Below are 23,888 nucleotides of genomic sequence, written 5' to 3'. Positions count from 1 at the left end.
CGTTTGTTTGCTTAAGGTGCACAGCAATTTTTTTAGTTGCTGATTGAGCAAATGTATTGCTCGATCAAACAAAACTTAAATTTAGAAAAAAAACTTCAAATATTCTTGTCGCTAACATTTAGATAAATTTGGAACGTTTTCAAAGATAGAGCGAGACCCCGACTAAAGAGATCGTCGTGAGTGGCATCATAAAACATGTAGATAGAGCTTTATACTGACCACCAGCCACGGTTGACAAATTGACCTCCGGATCATTTGTCACCGCCCATAATACAATTCTTTAAAAGAGCAACGTTCTGCATACAAATTGATGTCTTATCACTGTTATCAGATGGATAGTCCGCAGACGAAATAATGATCTATCAATCTGGGACTGGTTTATTATTTCTCGCCTAGAAGTTGATTAAAAATAGCTGTTTAGGTTGGCAATTGATTGATTCCGATTTCAATCTCTTGCTCGATGTGTGCTGGTGATATATAGTTCGAACATTAATCAAGTTGACCATTATTCTATCTGTTCTATTTTAGAATGTCACACTTAATTCCAACAAAGGTCACATCAAAAAGGCGTTGCCGCATTAAAAAAATGTTTACTTTTAATAGCAAATACAAACAACATAAACTGTTGCAACAAGCTGATTGATCATGGATTCCATAAAAAATTCATATTTCATTAAATACTAACTATTTTGTATTCTTTTTAGGTTCATATTTATTTTAGCTTGAAACTTAAATATATTTAAAACTTGTTTTTTTTTAATCCAGCATGTTTTAAGAATGTAGTCAAAAATTAAAAAAAATAATACAGCAGCCTTTTACAATATTTTTTTTATATTCTTTACAATATATTTATGTATTAAACATTGTTTAATATTGTATATTATTTTTATATCAAAATAGTTCTTTAAATCGACGCAATTACTTAAACATTTAAATCCAACGAAATGACAGACAAAATGAGCAAAAACGGAACTAATTAATGTTCAGGAACAGCAACTAATTAAAAATACTTTCATTGTCCAATGAGTTTCTTTGATTTAACATCTGTCAAGAAGACATTAGAACATTTAATTGATGAAAGCTTTACGAGTATTTGGAATAACCGTATATATGAAACTAAGATGTATATGTATATTCTTTTATACAAATGTGTACAACAAAAACTGTTTGACTTTGTTGATTTTGAAATCAAAAATTAAAAAGCAAATTAAAATTTATTGGTAGTAGATTTAGATTTTGGAAACATGTGGGACCATACTTTTCTTTAAGTGAGCTTTATTTCGTCGCATTATAACACAATGTTTTGTCATTTGGGTGTATTTTGGGAAGAAGTTTTCGTGCGTCTTACGCTCTTTATATTATTTTTATTCTTTCTACGATACTAGTAATAAAGTTGTAAAAACCCTATTCTCGTCGTATGTGCAAGCATTTTATAGGAGTCGAATTCGTACACAGCACTATTTATAAATCTTCTCGAAGAAAATAACCGTCGAGGACAATTCAAACGAAACATTTATATCATTCAAACAACAAAATTAGAACACGAAGGAGAATTAATGTGAATCTAAAAACGACAATGGCCAATAAAGTTTTGTTTGCTTCTATCATTCATGTCATTGCATTTCAGAATGTAAAATATTTATGCATCGATAATAAAAAGTACATTATAAATGCTCACACAGATTCTTCTACCATCATCGTAAAACTGTCGACACTGTTTTACTTCTTTGTTGTCTCGTTGTTACACAGTTGCAGATAATGACCTTTTCTATCTAGATAAGATTTTCGTTTTACGTTTGTTCACATTGTTTTAAGTGCCTCCGTTCTCTTATATCATTCTGGAAAAAAACTTTGCACAAAGTCGTGAAACCTTATGACAAATTGCAACACTATTTATTCTAATGCGCTCTATTCTCTCAAAAAAATCGCGTGACATTATCTTCCTGCGAAAGTTGAAATACATTTTTATTAAATTTTTTGGCAAATAAAAGAGTTTTCGAGATTGGGACAATTTTCTAGAAGTCAGGTTCTTTATCGATTAACTTTTTTCGATGAACAGAATATGTAAAATGTAAAAGAAAATGAAAAATATACAATAACGTTCCTCCGTTACACAAATATTGTCTCTCCTTTTATCAATGAACAACGATGGATGACATTCTGCTCGGCAGCCTTATTAACAATTCTTTTCCAAATATCTGAGGGTCTATAAATAAAGGGAAAAATTGGAAAAATCGTTCGCGTACATCCTAACTATCTATTCCGTTATTTTTGTTTCATTAAATCGCTAAAAAATGTTGAAATAATGAGAATGTGTTTTGCTTTTTTATGAAAACAGTGAACAGACCCGGCGCCTCCACCCAAAGTGAATTTAGAGAAAATGTGAAACAGACACAAAGAAAACAAACTGAAAAAGCTTTACTTTATTAGAATGAATATTTGTTTTGTTGAGCTGACAAAAATGCGCGTAAAGGTGTTTTCGTTAAAAAAAATTGAAAAAACAATTGGGATCCCACATTTTGTAATCAGTTTTATGACACGTTTTAGTATTCCATGCGCAATTTGCATACATTTTTTGTTATCCCACTAGTGCGATAATAAAGTTAAGTCGTTAAATACGTGTCAAGGCCCGGTTGAATGGTGACATTTCAATTTTATGTCTAAAGTTCTAATTAATTGATTTCTAATTGGGAGTGATAACCTGGTCAACGTTATTAATTCGGGCGTGTGAGTTGCGTGTAAAAAAAGTGATTAAAGTCGCACCTTAGTTTCCAAAGCATTCTAATAATATCTTGTGAATATTTATTGTGTAACGTGTAATATATTTTGATGGTGTTCTAAGCTGAAATATATTACCCACCTTTTGCAGTGTATGCTTACACTTTACATATTCCGGTATCCAGCTGCGTAACATCAAGAACCCAACACCACATAATAACAATCAACAATTTTATGTTATCGCATTATTCTTCTCGCACCGTCTAATAGACCAACATTTATTTAATGTGTTCTATTGTCCGCTTGGTTCCATTAAATTAGTTTGCAGTTTGACACTAAATTAGTTTTTGTCAGAGAAAATAATGGAAAAGTTCTCCCAACTCAGATGAAGAATGAAATCGAATACTTTAAAATGCTGCAATTTATTGATAGGGACAAATAACATGAAAACACTTTTAGAAGCTTATTTGTCAATTAAAACCGCTCGCAAAATTATATAGCGAAATCATTTATGAAAATTTTCGATTAATATAAGTTCAGCGGAACTAAAGTGGCCGTAAAAGTTTTATAATGTTTTTACTTTATTTATGCCGCAAATTTAAACAGATTCATCTAAGGTCATGTTATATGCATATACGAGCTTTTTCGCTCTCTCCATTTAACACATATGAGCACACTTGGCCTGTTTATGTGAACCGTTTTATTAAGATCATTTATTTTTATCATCCTTTTGTTCGACAACGTCAATAAAATTTACGCGTTTTAAAAACAAAACTTATTGACGTTAGAGAAACGGAAGTTTTTCAAATGTTTGTTTTCCAAAATTTCCAATTGTCTTGCTGAATTGATTATTATTGTCAACACTTTCTTGCTTTGTACGTCTCTAACTCGATTACCAAACGTGAAAATTGCCACTGCCTACAACCTCTGTAAAGAGAAATGTGAGTTTGAGGGGCTTCTCTGGCTTCAGGTTTACTTTGAACAAAGAACAAATATTTGAACGAATTTACTTAATTAAATAACTTCATTATGATCATTATGGGCAAACACGATAAGACGCCCATACTCAACAAGTTCTGTTTCGCACGCAATTGCGTGATAAGATATAAAATTCTGGGCTATTTTATGAAGGATACAATACGCGGTGGTTTCTCAATCATATAATTACTTAGTTAAGGTCCAATTTTATTTTTAATCAATTAAAATTATTAGTTTTTTTTTAATTTGCCACAGTGTGGGAGTAAATAATTGTTTACGATCTTGATAACATCGTGCTACAAAAGACAGTTGGGGAGACTAAGAAAGTGTCAGATGTACTGGATTAAAAAAAATTTTAAAGAAAAGCTTAAATTAAAAAAAATGTCAACCGAGACTTTTTTAAAACATCATGTTGCAAAAGACAGTGGGAGAGACTAAGAAAGTGTCTAGAAATTCCGGTTTAAACAATACCTAGATTTTCAAAGAAAACGTTTAAAAATTTCTCAAACAGAAATGCTTAAATTTAAAAAATGTAAAATATCGTGTTACAAAAGACAATTGGTTAACTAAGAAAATGTCAAGAAATACGGGCTTAAAAAATTTCTGAACTTGTAAAAAAACATTTAAAAATTTCTTAAAGAAATGCTTAAATTAAAGAAATGTCAATCGAGACTTAAAAATATATCTTGATAAAAAATTTAATTCAATTGGGGTTGTCAATCAAAGTACATTTTTTAATCGTATAATGTTAAACTACTTTTAAAAATAAACTCTTATTTATGCACAAATTTGTCGAGAAAAAATGTGAGGGCTATTAATAGGAGTCTAAATCAGGCCTGCTTTACATTGTCAGTATTTTTATCTAAATTTATTACTCTCCGTAACCGCGGAAGAAGGATTTTTATTCAAATGAAAATTATTAAATTAGCATGAGCCAGTATTTTTAGACAATTTATGTTGCAGCAAGAAAACGAATTTTAAACTTTAGACTCGCTTTTTTAATTGGACGAAACACAAACTTTTAAGTAAGTTAATAAAAAAATCTGCCATCGTTAAAAGGTTGGAAGCAAATTCTGCATCTTTAATGGGCGTATTTGCTTTAATTACTTATTTTGAAAAGCAGTAGTTCTGTTGATTTGAAAATTTGAACTTTACAAAGGAATCACTGTCAGGTGGTGATTTAGTCGAGTTGTAAACACGCCTCTGTCGCCAGATTGTTGTAATCTGTCGAAATGGCTCCTATTAATTCTAAAATTTGTGGCATCTGGTACCAAATTAATAACCATTATCAAGGCTATTACCCTAACGTTCTTGATTATGTCTTGAAAATGAAATATTCAAAGGCAAGTTTACTCCCACCGTGAAAACATTAAATTTTACATAATTTGTCCTAACATAACTGATTTATACCCCATTTAGACCCTCTTATCTTCACATTACAAATAAAGTGGCAGAAGTATGATGACTTTCCACGTCGGGGCCTTATTCTGTTTAATATTCAAATAACGAAAATTTAAGCTTATCTTTTCATGTGGTACACGTTATCCATATTTAAATTATAAATGAAATTCGCAATCAAGCTATTCGGCCAATTATTGTTTGCCAAAGCTGTCATTAATTAAGCTGCAATCCATTATTCTGTTTGTGCAGAAGTCCAATCTACTTAACTGATCCAGGGAATTTTTGTACGCGTTTATTTAATAGAAAAAATGTTTGCGTTTTTGATTATTAAATAATTGATAATTTTGTGGTTTATTTTCAGCCAACACCAGCCAATATGCTCATTACGTGTTCAATACTCTGGATCAGCAACACAGCGGATTAATTAGCTTTGAGGTAAAGTGAACTAGCTTTAACCTGAGCTTTTATCAAATGACATCAAATAACGGATGTTTAACTTTGACCTTACACACACGTATCCCTTCACATTTTTTTAAATGCTGCAACTAAGTAGTTTACTCCAAATTGGGAAATAATTACAAACTAAAACTTACTCATGCGAATTGATCTTTGAAGATTCGCTATAAGCAACTTTAAAGCAAATTAATTACTTTTTTAGCTTTTGCCATACGCTAAACATGTGAGTAGTTGTTTTTTTTTTGTTTAAAAAAATGAATGAAAATCAATTTAAAAAAGAAAATGTGTTTTTGTCACAAAAAATCAATTTTGAAACTAATTACTTTTACAGGAAAATGCATTTGAAACCTGTGTTTATATTGCACCTCCGGCGAACACCACCATAAACTGCATTTTAAACCATATTATTCTTTTACGACAAGAAAATTCGAAACTCCATCTCGTTTGAAATTTTATCTTTCCAATTCTCTATAAAAGTGTGTTTTCATAATGCATTTAACAACTCAGCTCTGGGTGTTATTTCACAAAAGCTACATCAACAGTTAAGATTCACCCTGATGTATAATTCAAAATGACTTTAAAGGAGTTACAGTAAATTGCACCGCTGCAATATTTACCAGAATAACATCCATTGTGGGCAGTAGATTGCTACTGAGTTATAACATTGATTTAAATTTTCTATATTTCGATCCGGTGGAATGTAACCGAGTTTCGAAAAGCTAAAAAACTTTGTTTACGTAAATCATCATGGTTCATGTTGCATCAGGAGAGCTTTCAAGCGGTATTGGATCTAGTATGCACAAGGCGGATGAGGAGGTGTAGAATTCAAAGCAACTGCTTCTGCATTTATTCTAGGTATGTTGCGAACAAATGCTGCATGCATTTCCTGAGCTTCGGCGGCTTCCGAGATGAAAGGAGACTTTTGAGTCGATGAAGTTTTGAGACGATGTAATTTCCAATAGGTTACACAAAATTTGCGTAAGTTGAAAACAAATTAACTGAAATAAGTTTTTGAAATTAATAAACCCATTATTTGTCTCTCTCGATTTATCTTCATAAACGCTGTGAAACCTGTCTTCAGCAAAATCGTTCATTACATGTGTTTTATTAACACCCAGGAGCACAAAGCATTCGTACATCCCACGAGACCTACCCTACACGAATTATCCTTTAGACTAGCAGATTTCCGAGTTAAACGCTGCGTGTGCGTTGATGATAACACATTTTTTGAGTAATGAGCATATGTCCTGTGTGACATATTGCAGCTTTAAATGACAATGAGGCGTAGCGAGCATCCTTGCGAACTAAACACAATCGACGCCATAGAGTCACGCTTTCATAATCCACGATATTTCGCTTTTGTATTTTGAACTTCCAATACGAGAAAAAAACAGCTTTATATGACAGGGTATAAAAGAAACAGAAGTATCTACTTTAGGTGATATATTTATTGCGAATTTACGAAACATCTTGTGCCTTGCACGTCTGACTCAAAAAAGAGGCAATATGGCCGTGGATTTCTTGTGTTTGCGGGAGGTTCAATTTGTAACTACTATAATTCCTTCTGATTTATTAACGGTGATGTTTGTGAAGTTTTTGCCTTATTTTTCGCTTAAACCGAAGTGTTTAAGCGGATACAGTAAACAAATTACAGACCATCACTCATAAAGTAGTTTTTTCTTAAGCTTTTACGATGATACCAGACATTGTAAAAGTCTTGATGTTGAAAATCGTGACATTTAAAATGTGTGTGCTTTAATTCCTTTTACTTAAATGAGCACTAACTTTTTATAGGTGCAATGCACATCTCAAAGGTCTTAAAACTTAGACTTTAACTTTGAAAACCCTTTTCTCATCACAGTCATCACAACTGACTTTTAAGCAAAGCACTCCTTTACACATTTACACAAGTCATTAGTTGTGGCTTTTAAGCAGTACCTAACTTCCGATGTAAATATTTTTCAAAAATTTGATACAATTTATGGAATAAAATGTGAGTGCTTTAATGACGCTGTTGAAAAGCTTAAATTTCGAAATATAAACTATGAAAAAAACCTTAAATAATCAATACAAGACAATACCAAAAATTTGAGAAAAAATAATTTTACTTTACATTTTTATTAACAATCTTAATAAAAATTAAATTCGCTGTAAATACTACAGCGGTGCTCAAATGGTTAGTAAAACACTAATTTGGTTGTTTGTATTCTTAAATGAAAATACATACAAGTATTCACGTTCCTAAGTAAAGTGTATTATAATGAGATTAATTACATAAATCCCAGTACTTTAACATTAACATGTGTGAAAATAATTCAATAATTACTTACTATGTTACTAATTTGTTTGCAACAAATTACTGGAAACTAATTGAAATCAAAACTTTGCAAATTAATCGAGTTGTTTACCGCGTAATAATTTATGTGTACCTACTATAATTAATTACTATAATTACTATTTATGCAACAAGTTGCAAAATGAGCGTGTTTTTCACAAGACGTGAGTTGTGTGCAAAAATAGCCATTTTGCACCGTGTTTTATGCAAGGTTTTTTACAATTTGGTTGTGAAAAGTTTGGCATCAAATTCGAATTTTAAATCTGTGATTTCAATAATTTTCCAAAATCATACTAGTGTCGGTGCGTTACTATGAAAATAGTGTTATTTTTGCCTATTTTAATACTAGTGATAAAATAATGTGATATTTTATAACTAGTGATAAAATTAAGATTTGACAATTAAAATGGCATATCACAACGGTTGCTTTTCACAACCAAATTGAAAAAAATATTTTTGCATTATTTATGTTTTGTTTATTTATTACGAGATTTTGTTGTGTGCTTTTATTGAATATATTTTTTAAAGCAGGTAAATATTGGCTAACCTTTGTTATTACAAAATTACAAATTTGAAATAAAACACCAAAAAACAAAAACAAAAAACTTGAAAATGATGCTATAATTCTTCATTTGTAACTGTTAGACAAAGAGAGAGTGATATCAATTTTCACTGTAGAAATAAGAAAGAAAGATAGCAGGCACTCAATTAGTGCTTCTGAATCTAATTACTTAAACTACTAATATCCATACATGTTTTTATTGAAAAGCCTACTTCACAGAAGCAAAGTAAGGAAATAGCAAAAAATTGCTGTTTTCTTAATAGCAGTACGACATAAAACTTTTAAACTTACTTGCACAAATACTTATAAAGTTGTCAAATGAAATTAGCGTAATTTAAATACAAATTTGGTAGAAAGTTAACACTGTCATGAGCTAATTAAGGAACAGTTTAGTTTTTATGATTATTACTTCTTTTCAAAAATCTGCTTCTTTTCAATTAGCCCATAGGTACTTCATAGAAATCCGGACTTTTGTAATAAAGATCTAGATAGTCTTTTTTTGTCTAAAAGTCAGTTTTAGCTGATATAATTCATTAAATTAATTACAAAACATTTTTCTTTACTTATGAATCCATTTGTTTGCTTTAAAAAAATCGAGAATTTTACATTAGTGTCATCCTCACCAGTAATTCTACATGCAAACGAATTTGCAACATACATTAACTGAATGAAGTTTATAATAAATAATGTATCCGTGTAATTTTAACCGTGCAAGCTTTTACCTTTCACGACCAAAAATCAAATTTTTTAAATATAGCTTTCCCAGCCCCGGTTAGTGTCAGAGTCAATTTATCAACATGTTCGATCCATATGAAAATTCATGGATTTTTTTCCAGTATAAAGCGCTCAATTAAGCCAAAGTTTAACAAGTCGTTTCCAAGCAAAACGCTTTACCCACAAAAACCACCTATTTTATTTCCCTCGATAGGCAATGCAAATGGATTCATTGAAAGTGACGACCGTGAGGATAATGGGAAAGGGTGTGTCTCGGCCTATTCAGGACTATGAGGCACCAACACAGTCTACCACGTCAAATTGATGGATGGATATGCGTTTTATCCTTTTGCTCCGCTCCTATGACCTCGCCAACGTCCTTATGTCTATTAAAGGATAACGGAGTAGTGATCGACCGGTATTGGGGCTTATAGTAAACAGATAGGACAATGATCCTTCAAATGCATTCTCATTTTAAAACAGTGCACTCGAATTGAGTTTAGTTTCCCCTGACCTAACATAACTTGACATTTAAACCTAAATCCATATTTAACCCACCCGAAGCTGCATCTACAAATTTTCCAACCACAGACCACAACCATATTTGATCTATAGTCCTGCAGCCTTACACTTTAAATTTCTCATCACATTTTGGTCTTCAAATTATAGATTTATCAAGTACAAAAACACCGCAAGCAATGTTCGGAAAACATCTGATTACATAGACGTTAAGAGCAGACTTTTTATTCACCGATAAAATTGTGACGATGTTCCTGACTGCATACAAATGGACCAATCACGATTCTGAGTTAATTTGTTTAAAATCACAGACTTTGACAATTACCATTTGAGGTTTTGAATTTCAATTGATTATAATTATGTAACATATAAGTACCCTGTGGCTTTGATAATTTACTAATAATTGTGTAGTGCAACATTGATCGAGAGGAGAGAATTTCAATAATGTCGCTGATTAAGACACCTTTCAGAGAGGGTTTTCTACAGTTTATAAATTAATATGAATGCAGAAATTTTACAACTAAATTATTATTATTTTTAATTAAAGTAGGATTAAAGAAACAGTTTATATAAATCATAATTTCTTTTATTTCTATTGATTTTAACAAAAAAAAATTAAAACAATTCAATTTAGAGATAATGTAATTCAAGAGTTAATTAACACAAAGTTTCCAACTAATTTGTATAATTTCTTTTAGGCATTTTGACTTTTAAGGCTTACATTTTGTAATTATTTATATACAGAATTTACAATTTCGAAAATATTTTGAGGATTTAACCAATTTTTATGTTTTTAATTTTAATAAACTTAAGCTCTTGTGCTCATTGAAATAAAAACTCTTCTAACAGTGTCCAGAAACACTACAAAGTCCTCTACAATCTACAAATTCATGCAATTTTTTGCTTTGATGTTTCCGATTCGCATTCACATTCTTTGAAGTAAAATTTTATTGAACTTTTATGCAGTATAATGAAGTTTACGTCTGTGGCATCCGAATGGATATTTCCCCGAGTGATGCCCGAGATGGACTTTTTGAAAACATGTACTACAAAGTTTTATTGATAAAAAACTTCCGGACCGTTGTTTCATTTAGATCAAACTCTCAATATCAGTATGAAGGGGAAAGTTGCGAAAATAATTTAAAACAAATGAAGCGAAAATTGACACCGTCTTTCAGGCTTTACTTATCACTTATTTAAAACCTGAAGTTTAAAGTTTGAACTCCATTAACTGCGAGTTAAATGAAAATCGAAAGCACAATTGTTAGGATATTGACGGAGCAATAATCTCTTGTTTCAGGATTTCGTGCAGAATTTGTCCATTTTATCTCGAGGTTCGCTAGACGAGAAACTGCGCTGGGCTTTCACCTTATATGATATTAATGGAGATGGGTGCATAACGCGGGAGGAAATGACGGACATTGTTAGTGCGATATATGATTTGATGGGAAAGGTTGCGGAACCTTGTGTTGATGAAGACACCGTTAAGGAAAAAGTCGACAGGATATTTCAGGTGAAATTGTCGCAAGCGAAATAAATCTTACTCTTGATTGGATTTTCCTAAAAAAAGAGCGACTTGCCCGAATAAACCGATGTCTTTTGGGAGTGTGCTTTGTGTCAATAACAACTTGTATGTGAGGGTCAAAGAAACGAGACCTTTACAACAAGGAATCGAATTACTGGATGCTCTCAATAATCTCGTATACTTCTGAGTTTAGAAAAAAACTTTTTTAAACTATTTTGTTGCAATTTGTATGAACGGAATGAAAGCTAAATATATCTATTTGCTTAATTTCTAGGCGACCAGTATGTCGTGCTAAAAAAGTCATTCGTTACATTTATTAATTACTTAGTTCTATGACGCTTCACAGTGGCGTGGCGAGGCGGGGGTTTTGGGGGTTAAAACCCTCCCAGAACAAAATCAGACAAAATTATAAAATAAAATTAAAAAAAAATAAAATTGTATTTTAGAAACAACCAAATTAAACATACAAATTTTGGAATTTCGGCAAAACTGTACCTCAAACGTTAAATTTGTTATGCATACAAAATGTTCCGAGAAATCGATTGGCGTCGAGAAAATTGCAAAATTGTTGATCGTTTAGGAGTTATAGTTAAATTAATATTTTGCATATTTTTTATTTTATCAGCAATTTTCTCAATAACTATATAACGTAGGGGCAAGTGGAAAAAGGTCTTAAGTAACATTTTTTTTTAAAGTCCAGTTTGATGTGGATGAAGGATTTAAGTACATGATGCGACTTGTGGCATCATCATTTGGCTCTATCTCTCAAATCAAAGCAAAGCAGATAGACTGAATAAAATGTAGCAAAAGCTTTTACTATAGTTTTGTGTCTTTCTTTCTCATAAAATCTAAATTTCGTCTATCTTTTACTATTATAAGTAGAAGCATTTACTTAACTTTATTCATATGTGTGTTAGAAAGGGCCATATCGCAATAATAAACAGTTAATTTTACTAAAATCCAATTATCTCATAAATATGTTTTTGTAACTTAACACCTTCTTTCACTTGCCCCTTCAATTATCTTTTCCTTTATACGATAAAAAATTAAATTTGCTTTCCAATAGCTTTCCAACGGTAGCAAACAAAAAGGAGTAGCGTCAATAATTCCAAAGTTATTAGCAATAAACCGCTCCGAGTTTCGAAAATCGCCCAAAATTTTTACAAAAATCGAAAAATTCAAAACTTTGGAATTGAACTATTTGCACTCTTAAGTCAAGACACTTAAAAAAGTACAAAAACGTTGTAAAAATGCAAGAAATAAATTTTTGACAAATTTTGTGTTTGAATGAATATATATTGAATTGAAACATTGAGACTGTCGGTACCGACAGTACTAATTCAAATTCAAATTAGCGATAAAAGATGGCAGATGCATAAAAGCGGAATTTTAAAATATGCGCACATGTTCTAATAAGTATACCTAATAAGAGAGCGCATAAGAACAAATGAGAATGTATAATAAGAAAGAGAAAGAGCAAAAGAACAAATAAATGAACAAAGCATAAGTAAGGGAAAGCGCATAAAAAACATAAGAGCTTTGGTGCAACTGAAAACAATTGTTTTTTGGCAACATTTTATGCAATACTTGAGCCATCACTGGCCATAAACTGTCGTTTTTAAGTAGAAAATTTTTGCAATTCAACGTATTTCACCGAAACTAATGCAGTTTAGGCCACTTTTGAGCAATTTGGGTAGAGTATACTTCAAGTGTCAAATTTTTTTTAATTGTCAAGTAGAATCATAAATTTAAAAAGCGCTTAGTGGAAAAAAATAGTATAACAAACGCGTGTTACAACCTCTCACTACTCGTATCACAAGAGAGTATTTGCAACTCTTGTTTTTTAATATACAGAGTGGTTATAAATGATTTTCATCTAGCCAGTTGTGAATTTTCCATGTAAAATAAAAAATGCCGCTTTACGCAAATAAGGGTACCTACTTGTTTCAACTCAAAATTAAAAAATCGCCGTTTTCTAAGCGTCCACTTCGAAAATAGTCTTCAATTATAAACTTGTTTTCTTCCAAAGTATACATTATTATCAATTCTTATTGGTAATAAATTAAAACAATAAATGTTTAATTAACCACAATTTATTATTAATTAATAAGTGACACTAATGACAGAACTAGAGCTTTCAAAAAAGTAGAGCGGCACAAATAAAGTTACATGCAAAAAAATTCCAAAGCTGGCTAGATGAAAATCATTTATAACCACTCTGTACTATACCATCACTGACTATGCATACTGAGAGAAATTGTTGAAGATTAAAGTATTACATCGAAACTAATGCACTTTGAGCAATTCAAGCAATCTGGGTACCGCATATGTCAAATGACAAAATTTTTAACTGTCAAATATAATAATTTAAATATAAATATAAATATAAATAAATATAATACAAATAAAATAATATACAGGGTGCCCCAAAACTCGCGCTCCAGAGAAAAATTTCAAGTAAGATAAGATACCCACCAGGAACATAAAAAAAATATAATTATTTAGTAAAGGTAGAAAAATTTTGCTAATAAAAGGCAGAAATAACATTAAACAGAGTTACAATGTAGGCTACAGCTTCCTTATTTCTTCTTCTAATATTCTGTAGCAAAAAACTTGGAATTTATATTTCCAACAGGAATAAATAGAGTCAAAGTTAAAATTTAAACTCTCATAACTTCGAAATTTTTATAAGTAGGTAGAATTTTTTTAACATTTTTTCCATTATCCTTGTATCTTACTTTACATGGCATTTTTCTCTGGGGCGCGAGTTCTGTCGCACCTGTATAACATAAATAATAAATATGAGTGCCCGAAATTTTTTACATAGGTAAACCCCCCTAAACTCTATACTGGGTGATCGGTCTAAGTCGCCCCAGCGACACCTAAACTTACTTTTTTTTTCAAAAACTGCATTTTCAAATAATACTATTCATTCCTGGCTTTCTTAGTAAATGCATCAAATTTTTTTGGCACATCCGGTGTGGCTGGAAATGCTACCAAATTTAGTTTTTCAAATGGAACACCTATGTTTTTTGCTCGAAACAATAATAATTGGCATGAAAAATACGGTAAACACAATACATTTTACTTTACATAATGCACTCAGAAAACAATTTAAATTTTAAAATGTTATTAGCAAATTTTGCAAGGTAGGCGGATTTTACTTGTTGAAGGTATTCATGCAGAAAGCAATATGTTTGATACCGTTTAATTGTTATTTTAACAAAGCCTAATTTGTCAATAAATCTTATTGAAATTTTTAATAATGGGTGATAATAATTACGACGAATTGGTAGATCAGCTTGAAGTGTTTTTTAAGTGCAATAAAATTAGACCGGAAACTGAAAGACAGTATAGAGAAAAATATTCGAATATAAAAATAATCGAATTGAAAAACAACTGAAACGAATAGGTTCGCTTCTTAAAACTAAAAAACCTATGGTTCTTAGTAAAGAACAAGAAAATGGAAATCTGAATGTTCTGTTATCAGTCGATGAAAATCCAAGAGTTTTCATAAGAGAACTCGCTCATCAACTGACAAATTAGATTTGTACAACCAACAATTAAACTGTATCCAAGCATTTTTTTATTCACACCTTTCTTTTAAAATTAAAAATCAGGCTACGTGACCAATTTCCTTATAAAATTCTAAGATTTAAGATGTTTTCTGATTGCATTGTGTTACGCAAAATGTAATAAATAGTGGTTTACCGTATTTTTCATGCCAATTCTTCTTGTTTCGAGAAAAAAACATAGGTTTTCTATTTGGAAAACTAAATTTGGTAGCATTTCCGGCAACACCGGATGTTTTTTTGATTTGATACATTTATTAAGAAAGCCAAGAATTAATATTATTACTTAAATATTTACTTTTTGAAAAAAAGAAGTAAGTTTAGGTGTTATCAGCCGGGACCGAACACCCTGTATCTGCCTGCACCACTGACGCTTCAAAACCTGTTTTATGTTATCTTTTTAAATAAGACAACAATTTCGCTTTGTTTGAAGAATGAGACAAATGTTGGATTTTATTGATTTGCATTCGCTATAGTCAGTCCATGTGTATTCGAAACAAAGAGGAGTTTATTCATTGTGACAAAGTTATCAGTTTAAAACTTTGCCGAAAGTTGTAGCTGAGCATTACTGATACAAAGCCGATTCCCGGAGGATCAGCCGTCGGATATATTTTAACAATTTTTTGATAAAAGAAGTAGAAAACAACATTTTATGGCCCGCTTGTGCCCCAGCCGTTCATTTTCAACGACAACCTTGTCCTCTCGAGAAAACAAAATGCATTTCGAACACGACTAAAATAATATCGTCAAATACTATTAAGTCCAGTTTCTGGCAATAGAACGTTCTGGAATTATTCAACAAGAGTGGTCCGATCTTAGCGATTATTATAAACAACATGGGCATTGCCGATAACCGCCCCCCATCTCATAAAATTTTACGATTGCAGAAAATGGACAAGAACAAGGACGGCGTCGTCACCCTGGATGAATTTCTTGAGTGCTGCAGAAAAGATGAAGATATCTCTTCTTCCATGGCCGTTTTCGATTCATCGATATGACGTTCACCAGTCGGCGTTCGTCCACCTCCCTCTTGGACATGAACGAATGTCGACCGCGATTCAATGACAATGACCAACGTAATTAAATTATTTAAAACAGTGATAAATTATCAACAAAACTATTTAAGAAAAAGCCAGCAAGCTACGGTGTGGGACGAATAAAAGCTAAAGCGATTTGACGTGTCCGGTGGTAATTGTGGGATTTGCGGATGATTACGGTTCGTTTTACACCGTAAGTTTGTATATTTATACCAAATTTCTTACAGTTTTTATAAAAAAGGATGTAGATAAAATAATATATTTTAAATATATAGAAATTAAACTTCAGATAAATATAGCATAGATAAAAATACTGAAACAAATACCTACATTATTTAAGCAGACACTTATTTATTAACATTGTGCTGGGGCAATTACTCAAAAAATATGCTGCTGTAACTGATTGCTAAATGCGTTTTCGCTAAACGCCCCTTGATCTGAAACGGGATTAGATTACTTAACCCTCTGGGTTTTTTCAACTGTCATTAGCTACAATTTATATAGGAAAAACTTCAAAATTGCATGTGATTTATTTTAACTATTTTAACAAACACCAGTGGTTTTGAATTTATCTGCGACAATTTAAATTTGTTATTGAAACATAGATATTTTTATATTAACCATGTAATACCAACAAAATTGTGGAATTGGGTATAAAGCTTTTAAAAGTTTCCCCAAATTTTGGGTACTTATTTGGGAAACATCTTAGCGATATAAATAAAGCGACGATATCATTATTCACCTAAGATGCTAGTGAGCCATATTCGTTAGACATATCTGTATGTCATTATATACCTACCTAAATTCTAGATTATATTATTGTTGATATATGTAAGACTGTTCAATGTACTAGGATCTAAATGTGTGATGTATGTTAGTCAAAAGATTGACAATATTTTGGTTAGAAAAACCTAAATTACGTAGCTTTTTTATTACAAAAGTTATTTTATAATGGAGCGTCTATGGTGCTATGTACCGAAATTGATAAGGATAATGTTCTTCTATGTTATTAATGTTTATCATTTTTGTATATGTTATTTAATGGGTAAAAATTAGTGCTGTGCCAAATACGAATGTTTTAAAACAAGCTGCAAGGCGCAGATTACATTTATTTCTAGTTAAGCTTAATGTTACCAAAATATGGTCGAGATAATTCACAAATATTCCTATCCTCATCCTAATCACTGTTTATATTTGTATAGAATAGTATAAGGCCCATTTTAATGTTACGTATCTCAAAAACTCATTGTTATTTGTAAATATGACAAGTCAGGAGATCTATTATGTACCCATTTTTAATGTTATAAACATATTACAAATCCCTTATCGTGTTTTTTTTTTTAGTTATTTATGTATCATGGTAATAAACAACTACTTTAGTTTCAAATGTATAGGTAACGTAGTTAATTTCGAATTAATGTCAGAGGCGACCGAAGGGATACCGAAACGATATTATTTATTCCAGAGATGCATCCAAAACTTTCCTCTCAACAGACTAAATTAATAATAACATAAGGACATGATAATTTGTTAAATAATGTCAACTAATTTGTCAAAATATTCAGTTTATTTAATTGCAATTTTAAAAGTAAAAATCAGTACCTATCAAGAAGTTTTTTTATTTAGAAGTTTGCGCTTCGACTTCATTGCTCACTAGGTAAAAAACACAAATAAAAAATTCAATTCATACAATTTCAGTTTAATTTAAAAGTAAAAATCTGTATTTCATTAATTTTATTCCTAAGGGAACAAAGTATCATATTATGTTATTGTTAGTAAAAAACAAGAGACTAATTATCTGCAACCAATTATACAGTTGACAAGGCTAGCTGGGCAACTGTGTTTTTCGAGCTGTCGCTCACTCGGCCTGTAAATACAAGAAATTTATTTGTCATGCGTCAAATTATTGACAAATCTAATTTTGGGGTTAGGTCGAGAAAAGGGGCGATTTGTTGATAAGAAAATGAGTGAAAGTAGCAGCGACGAAGGTAATACCACATTCCAGTTATACAAAGATCGTAGAGAATGGAAAGATGTGACTCCCGTGCCTCAGGATGATGGGGATCAACCAGTAGTTGCTATTGATTACACTGAGCAGTGTAAGTTTGGTGAACATAAGCTCAACTTTATAACTACAAAAGCTTTCAGTTAAGGACGTTTTTGATTATTTCCGAGCTGTTTTGCAAAGTGGAGAGAAATCAGAACGAGCGCTTAATCTTACAAAGGACGCTGCAGCCCTAAATCCTGCAAATTACACAGTGTGGCAGTACAGGTAACTGTAATTTTTTTCTCGATTTGGGGGGATAATTTTCATATTTGAGGCGTGAAATTTTGAAAGCATTAAATAAGGATTTGAACGAGGAAATGAACTTTATCGAGAAGATTATTGTTTATAATCAACCTAAAAATTATCAGGTTTGGCATCATAGGAAGGTTCTTGTGGAATGGTTACAGGATCCCTCAAAGGAGAAGTACTTGACTGAAACTGTTCTAGCAAAAGATGCAAAAAATTATCATGCCTGGCAGCACAGGCAGTGGATAATCAAAACTTTTAAGTATGTTATTCACATTGTTTTAATTCACTTAATGATTAAATAATTTTTATTTATTAATAGTTTGTATGATGGAGAGCTTGAGTATATTGATAGTCTTATTTCTGATGATATCAGGAATAATTCAGCTTGGAATCAAAGATATTTTGTAGTTATGGGCACAACCGGATTCACAGAGGAAGTCTTAAATAGAGAAGTTGATTATGCTTTATCCAATATTAAAGTTGTAACAGAAAACGAAAGTGCTTGGAACTATTTAAGAGGGTATTGACGCTATAAGCAAATGCAATAATTGCCTTATTAATCTTTTATTTTTAGCGTTTTATTGCATGATAAGTGTGGACTTAGTCGCAACAAAAAAGTCACTGATTTTTGTGAAGAATTATACAACTCAGGAAATAGGTCTCCATTTTTATTAGCTCTACTTGTTGACATGTGTTCAGAACAAGTTTCTCAAGGCAATGAAGATCCACTTTACAATTTAGAAAGAGCCAAAAACTTATGTAACGAACTTGCGGAAAAATATGATACAGTCAGAGCCAAATATTGGCAATTTATGGCTGAAACCATTGAGAAGAAAAGCAAGAAAGAAGAATCACAAGTAGAAGCAGAAAACTAAAATAAAGTGGAAGAAAAAATTTCTGTGATGTTTACTTAATTTGTAACTTTTGTACGTGTCAATGTTTCCATAATTGTATTTTTTTTCAAAGTTTAAATACAAATCGAAATATGCCACAATGAACGTCCTCTTTTTGTAGACAGAAATAACTAAAATTTTGCATCACCATCCGAATCCCTCATGAAAACCTAAATTACACTTTACGAATTTTTAAAATAGCTGATAGATTATTGTGAAATAAAATAAAAATCGTAACTCTATTTTTTATTATTTCTTAAAACGTACAATTTGTTGAATGACATTTGGCTCGAGTTTCTTCGGTTAAGAGCCTTACTTCTCGTCTCAATCACATCAAATTTCTACCGAAAATGGTGAGGTTGATCACACCACAAGACTCGGGCTATCTGTTCAAGAAGTCCGAGGCAATAATTTTTAATAATTACGCCTTAAAACCATAGAAAAATTCGAGGTGGACAGGAATTCATTTCAATTATAAACCATAGATGTTTTATTTACTTTAATAAGATATGTAAATACAAAATAAATTTGTATCTGGCATTAAAAAATATGCATAAACTCTCATTCAGAACTAATAAAATTTGATGTACACACTATATGTATACCTAATAAAATATTGGACCATAAGTGTTTAAAAATTATGACACAAAATCATATAACAAAAATATTTTCATTAAAATACTGATTGCAATTTTAAAAAAATCAAGACCAAAATTACAACATGCAGCAGAAAAAACGAGATCATGTTTTTGGCTAAGGTTCCAATGAAACTTGCGCAAATGGCTACCCTATACATGAGCTGCCCCTATTAATAGACTGAACCCATTTCCATACATCCAAAAAATTTACTTGACTTTTATTTACAAAAGAGGAGTATGCGTAGTCCCTTCACCCGTTAAAGTGTCAGTAAGGTAAGTAATTTTAAGCACACGTGCAAGAAATTGTTTTTCAGCCGGCGTATTTACCGTCCAAGCCATCACCCTCAGTCCCCTATTGCGCCAATTGAAGACCGCCCGTCTAAAAATAACACAATTCTAAAGTCCGTCAAAGTTAAATTTTTCCAATTTAATTTGATGGAGAAAATGCAACTTTAACCAACCTCAGCACAAGCAATTTCCTTACCCATTGACGGCATCCTTATGTAGTAAAATAACCGACAATCCTAGAAGATAGTAAGTGATTCTCGGTAAAGCCCATTCGTGTAGCAAATCTAAGAAAACTAAGAAGAAATGTTTGTACCAAACTTTGGAGCGCCGAATGCCAGGCCCCACCGGATAGTTAAATGAGTCATAAGCAAATGCGTCAGATCTCCAAGCGAGGGAACAAACGATTTTTGGGTTGCCTTTTCTGATCTAAAACCGTTTTAGTAATGTTGGTTGAAGGGGCGCAACTGCGACTTACAAGATAGATTAATATGGGGTTAAAAGAGGAGACTACGGCTCTTGAGTACAGGTCAGGGTAGCGGTCGAAAAGGTCGTGAATTATTTTAACAAACTGATTAAAAACAAATCATAAAATCGCAAAAATCGCCAGATAAGTGTTAGTTATACCTTTCTATTATTGTCTTTAATATCAATAAACATCCTTTGGCCTGAAGCTAGAAGCTGAGTTACGGTTTGTTCTAATGTGGGGATATTAGTTTTAGCAAATCTGTCCCTGTTAAAAATTGATTAAAGAAAAGCCGATCTAAGCTTAAATCGCTAAAACTCGAACTTACTTATACAAATGCTTTACTGATATGTCAATATTGGACAAATCTGCCCACTTGTGTTCCGCGATGACCAAATTAGAATCACTCATCCTCTCTACAGAATTATCATGAAAGACAACAGGAACATCATCTTTGGTCAAAGTAACATCAAATTCAATCGCGTCGCACCCTTTTTCGTGACACTAAAACCACCAATTATCCCCAAGTAATGTCTGTTAAACCTACCATTTTAAAAGCTGCGAGACTGTTTTCAGGAGCATCCAATCCGGCCCCTCTATGCGCCACTGTCTTCATAACGTAAGCATCATCATTGGAAGCAACTGCAGGGTCTTTACCTAAAATTGCCTCAACTGTCTCGGGACTAGGGGGTGGGACACGGAGGAAATAAACGACACACACTAAGAGCAATACTAGAATTAGCCCAAATGGTAAAATTGTTTTAATGACTTCTGTGAGTAAGCTCCAGGAGCCGTAAAATGCCGCGACAATGATAAGGGATGAAAAGAACAGGTTGATAACGGGGGAGTGTTTCATATTTGAGGTTAGGTGGGATTATGTAATGATTATCACTGTAAGGCACATGAAGGAGAGGAAAATTTGGAAAGTTGTGAAGAGGTTTTCGGATTGTTTAAATGTTGATAAGAAAACAATGCCCACTGTTATCACCCACCCCCACAATGACACGAACGTTTGACAAGTGACGTGCGCACGCCGCGCGAGCCAAATCTTACAACCGACAAATTTGACAACGTCCACCGTCCACTTGCCCAATCCGATTGTGGTTCAGTCTCATAGTGGCCAAAAATTCACAAAATAAATGTCAATTTTTTTTTTGATAGATTGAATTTTTTTAACATTTTTTCCATGTTCCTGGTATCTTATCGTACTTAACATTTTTCTTTGGAACTCGAGTTCTGACACATCCTGTCTAATAAAGTCGCGGTCGATTTATAGTGGCCATTTCGCTGTGTAAATTTGTAAAAATTGAATTCTGTAAATCTGACTTTAAACATCCAATTGTTTTTTTAGGGACAAATCTATCAAAGTGGCAATTCTGAAAAAGTCGTTTTAGAATACTTCACATATAAAATCTACTGCGCCTGTCACAATTGTTCACACTATTTAGTTAATTCTGCTGCCAACGTGGACACTACCCATACACTAGAGGTCGCGAGCTAGGGGCTGCCAACTTTACAATAAATTACATGGTCACTATGAATTCTTGGTATGGAAACAATAAACAAAAAACACGATTAAACCCATCACACCAAACTTTTATTTCACGACCACTTTGTGGTTGAAATGCGTCGTGTTTGGAATAAAAGTTTGGTGTGACGGGTTTATGTCCGGTTTCTAGAACGATTTAGCATTAGATAAATTTTATCGGTTCGATAGTAGTAGTACTCATCTGATTGGTGTTTCTATAGCAATTATGGAACCGATAAACTTTATCTAAAGATAAACCGTTTCAGAAACCGACCCTCAACTTTCTACTAAGCTATATTTGCATTATGAGAAATTAAAAAAAAAAATCTTTTACATTTCTCAGATTCATCTAATCCGATTTGCGGTAATTTAGCACACGGGCAAATTATCGATAATTTGAAAGATTTTATTGGCTTAAATTTTGTGAGAGAAATAGTTGGTAAAAATTAGTGTTTGGACGCACCAGAACGGTATCCCGTAGGCAATCTGATGCATCTTGACGTCATGTGAGGTAAATCGGAGGGTTGTTTAATCGTATGACAAAAAATCAGTTTGTTGAGTAAACAAGTGTAAAAGGCGCAAAGAATGGTGAAGGTGGAATTGGGTAATATTCGAATTACTTTGTGAAATTGCGAATGGCGGGATTACGCAGTCTTTTAGAATAAAACTCTTACGAAATGGGTTTTTGTGGATCTTGCCGTTTTTTAGGGAATTATTACAATAACTAGTCAGTTTTAGCCAAGCTCCTGTACGAGTTACTTGAAATGTATTAATTGTCCGGATACATTATTACTTATTTGGCGGTTCAGTGCGAAAGACATTTAGTAGTTTGCGATGTTTAAAACTTTGAGTGATTAGTGGGTGCCAGTAGGAGGAATCCTCTAGGAAATAGAGGAAACAATTGTACTACAAAGATCCGGATTAAAGGGTAAGTTAACAATACATTTTCAGTTTTTAGAAAAATTAAGTACTTATGCAACACATTAATTGTTTCTACTAATGCTGGTAAAGTTAAAGGGATAAACGATATTTACGAGTAACTCAGCAAAATGTTCAGTGTTATTCAGCATTTATTGTGTTAGTTGTTATTAAAAGTACAACAAGTGGTGTAAAAATAGTTATTTGAGGTGCAATTTATATTAAATCTTATTTTATATTTATTATTCTAGTGGTTGTTCTATAATTTACAGCATTAAAATTTAAAAATCTAAGTAAATAGAAAATAGAGTGTTCCGTTTTCATTGTTACAAATTTAAACAGGTGATAGATAATCAAATTTTAATGAACATGTATCGAAAAATATTATATAAGGGAGCTACATCTCCTGAAAGGGGTACATTTTTTAATAAATTTTTTTCAATATTTCAGCAACCATTGTAGATAAAATTACAAAATTTGATACAACTGATAATCTTTATACACCCAAACAAATTCTAATATAAAATGTGAAAATTTTTACTCAGGGGCATCGCAATCTGGGGAGGTTTAGGGTAAAAGTACCCTAAGTATTTTGGCTGTTGGTTCTTGGCACTTTCAGCCACACAAATGTCATAGTCAAATAAATGTCATAGGCAGGGTTGATCAACAGGCATAGGCAAATAAGTTTATGAAAAACATACAACCAAGAGACGGCGCCACTTGCTTTTATTTACAGATTTCTGTAAATTACAACAAACAGTAGTAAACAGAAACTACTAGAGCCATCTTTTGGTTGTATGTTTTGTTTTAAATTTATCTAAAAAAATACAGAATATAAAGCAATCTTTGGATATTTGGCGCAAAATATCAAAAAACACTTTTCAATCAACTTTCACTAGTAATGTTCAAACAATTTCCCAGTTAATTTTTCCCCTTCGAGTTCCAATTATTTGTTACATACTTTGTCCTTGGTATGCTCTTTTTATTGTGTGTTTAAATTTTGTTTGGTTTCGTTTTTTAGTATCTACTTTTAAGGTAGAATTTTTC

General features: G+C 32.0%; 3 protein-coding genes across 8 annotated transcripts in view; 2 read left to right on the top strand and 1 right to left on the bottom strand.

Moving 5' to 3' along the window:
- Positions 1–17,361, top strand: part of LOC123007102 (Kv channel-interacting protein 1-like) — a 74,968-nt gene extending 57,607 nt beyond the window's left edge. For 3 of the 5 annotated variants that reach the window (XM_044402153.1, XM_044402152.1, XM_044402151.1), the window contains 3 exons: positions 5,459–5,532; positions 10,984–11,196; positions 15,668–17,361. In XM_044402153.1, coding sequence (XP_044258088.1) covers positions 5,459–5,532; positions 10,984–11,196; positions 15,668–15,778 — 398 coding nt within the window. In that variant the 3' untranslated portion in view covers positions 15,779–17,361. The remainder of the gene's footprint in view (positions 1–5,458; positions 5,533–10,983; positions 11,197–15,667) is intronic. The other 2 variants (XM_044402155.1, XM_044402154.1) reach the window with 1 other exon arrangement.
- A 357-nt stretch (positions 17,362–17,718) lies between these two features.
- Positions 17,719–19,107, top strand: LOC123007499 (protein farnesyltransferase/geranylgeranyltransferase type-1 subunit alpha). Its single transcript, XM_044402833.1, has 5 exons — positions 17,719–17,916; positions 17,966–18,089; positions 18,139–18,372; positions 18,433–18,633; positions 18,688–19,107. Exons 1-5 carry the CDS (start codon positions 17,781–17,783, stop codon positions 18,986–18,988), a joined length of 996 nt encoding a protein of 331 aa, XP_044258768.1. The 5' UTR covers positions 17,719–17,780; the 3' UTR covers positions 18,989–19,107.
- A 383-nt stretch (positions 19,108–19,490) lies between these two features.
- Positions 19,491–21,994, bottom strand: LOC123007312 (glycerophosphodiester phosphodiesterase 1). Of its 2 annotated transcripts, XM_044402543.1 has the most exons (7): positions 21,825–21,994; positions 20,943–21,771; positions 20,724–20,899; positions 20,557–20,662; positions 20,408–20,500; positions 20,129–20,358; positions 19,491–20,023 (listed from the first exon to the last, which is right to left on the bottom strand). In XM_044402543.1, exons 2-7 carry the CDS (start codon positions 21,249–21,251, stop codon positions 19,867–19,869), a joined length of 1,071 nt encoding a protein of 356 aa, XP_044258478.1. In that variant the 5' UTR covers positions 21,252–21,771; positions 21,825–21,994; the 3' UTR covers positions 19,491–19,866. The 2 variants fall into 2 exon arrangements, with proteins under 2 accessions (XP_044258478.1, XP_044258479.1); XM_044402544.1 differs by lacking the exon at positions 21,825–21,994 and having other exon boundaries at positions 20,943–21,776.
- Between the last annotated feature and the right edge of the window lie 1,894 nt (positions 21,995–23,888).

This window comes from Tribolium madens, unplaced genomic scaffold (genome assembly GCF_015345945.1).
Source record: "Tribolium madens isolate multiple individuals breed KSU strain unplaced genomic scaffold, Tmad_KSU_1.1 Scaffold_3;HRSCAF=73;Tcas5.2_LG2, whole genome shotgun sequence".
Lineage (NCBI taxonomy): Eukaryota > Metazoa > Arthropoda > Insecta > Coleoptera > Tenebrionidae > Tribolium > Tribolium madens.
The sequence above is the reverse complement of the archived record's forward strand: the minus strand, read 5'-3'. Positions and strand labels throughout refer to the sequence as shown.

Excerpts from the sequence above, each read along its gene's own strand:
- LOC123007312 (XM_044402543.1), bottom strand. The coding sequence starts at position 21,251 with ATGAAACACTCCCCCGTTATCAACCTGTTCTTTTCATCCCTTATCATT. Across the intron at positions 20,900-20,942 it reads GTCTCGCAGCTTTTAAAATG|TGTCACGAAAAAGGGTGCGA; the intron begins GTAGGTTTAACA and ends TGGTGGTTTTAG. Across the intron at positions 20,024-20,128 it reads CATAAGGATGCCGTCAATGG|ACGGGCGGTCTTCAATTGGC; the intron begins GTAAGGAAATTG and ends TGTTATTTTTAG.
- LOC123007499 (XM_044402833.1), top strand. The coding sequence starts at position 17,781 with ATGAGTGAAAGTAGCAGCGACGAAGGTAATACCACATTCCAGTTATAC. Across the intron at positions 18,373-18,432 it reads TGGATAATCAAAACTTTTAA|TTTGTATGATGGAGAGCTTG; the intron begins GTATGTTATTCA and ends ATTTATTAATAG. Across the intron at positions 18,634-18,687 it reads GCTTGGAACTATTTAAGAGG|CGTTTTATTGCATGATAAGT; the intron begins GTATTGACGCTA and ends TTTTATTTTTAG.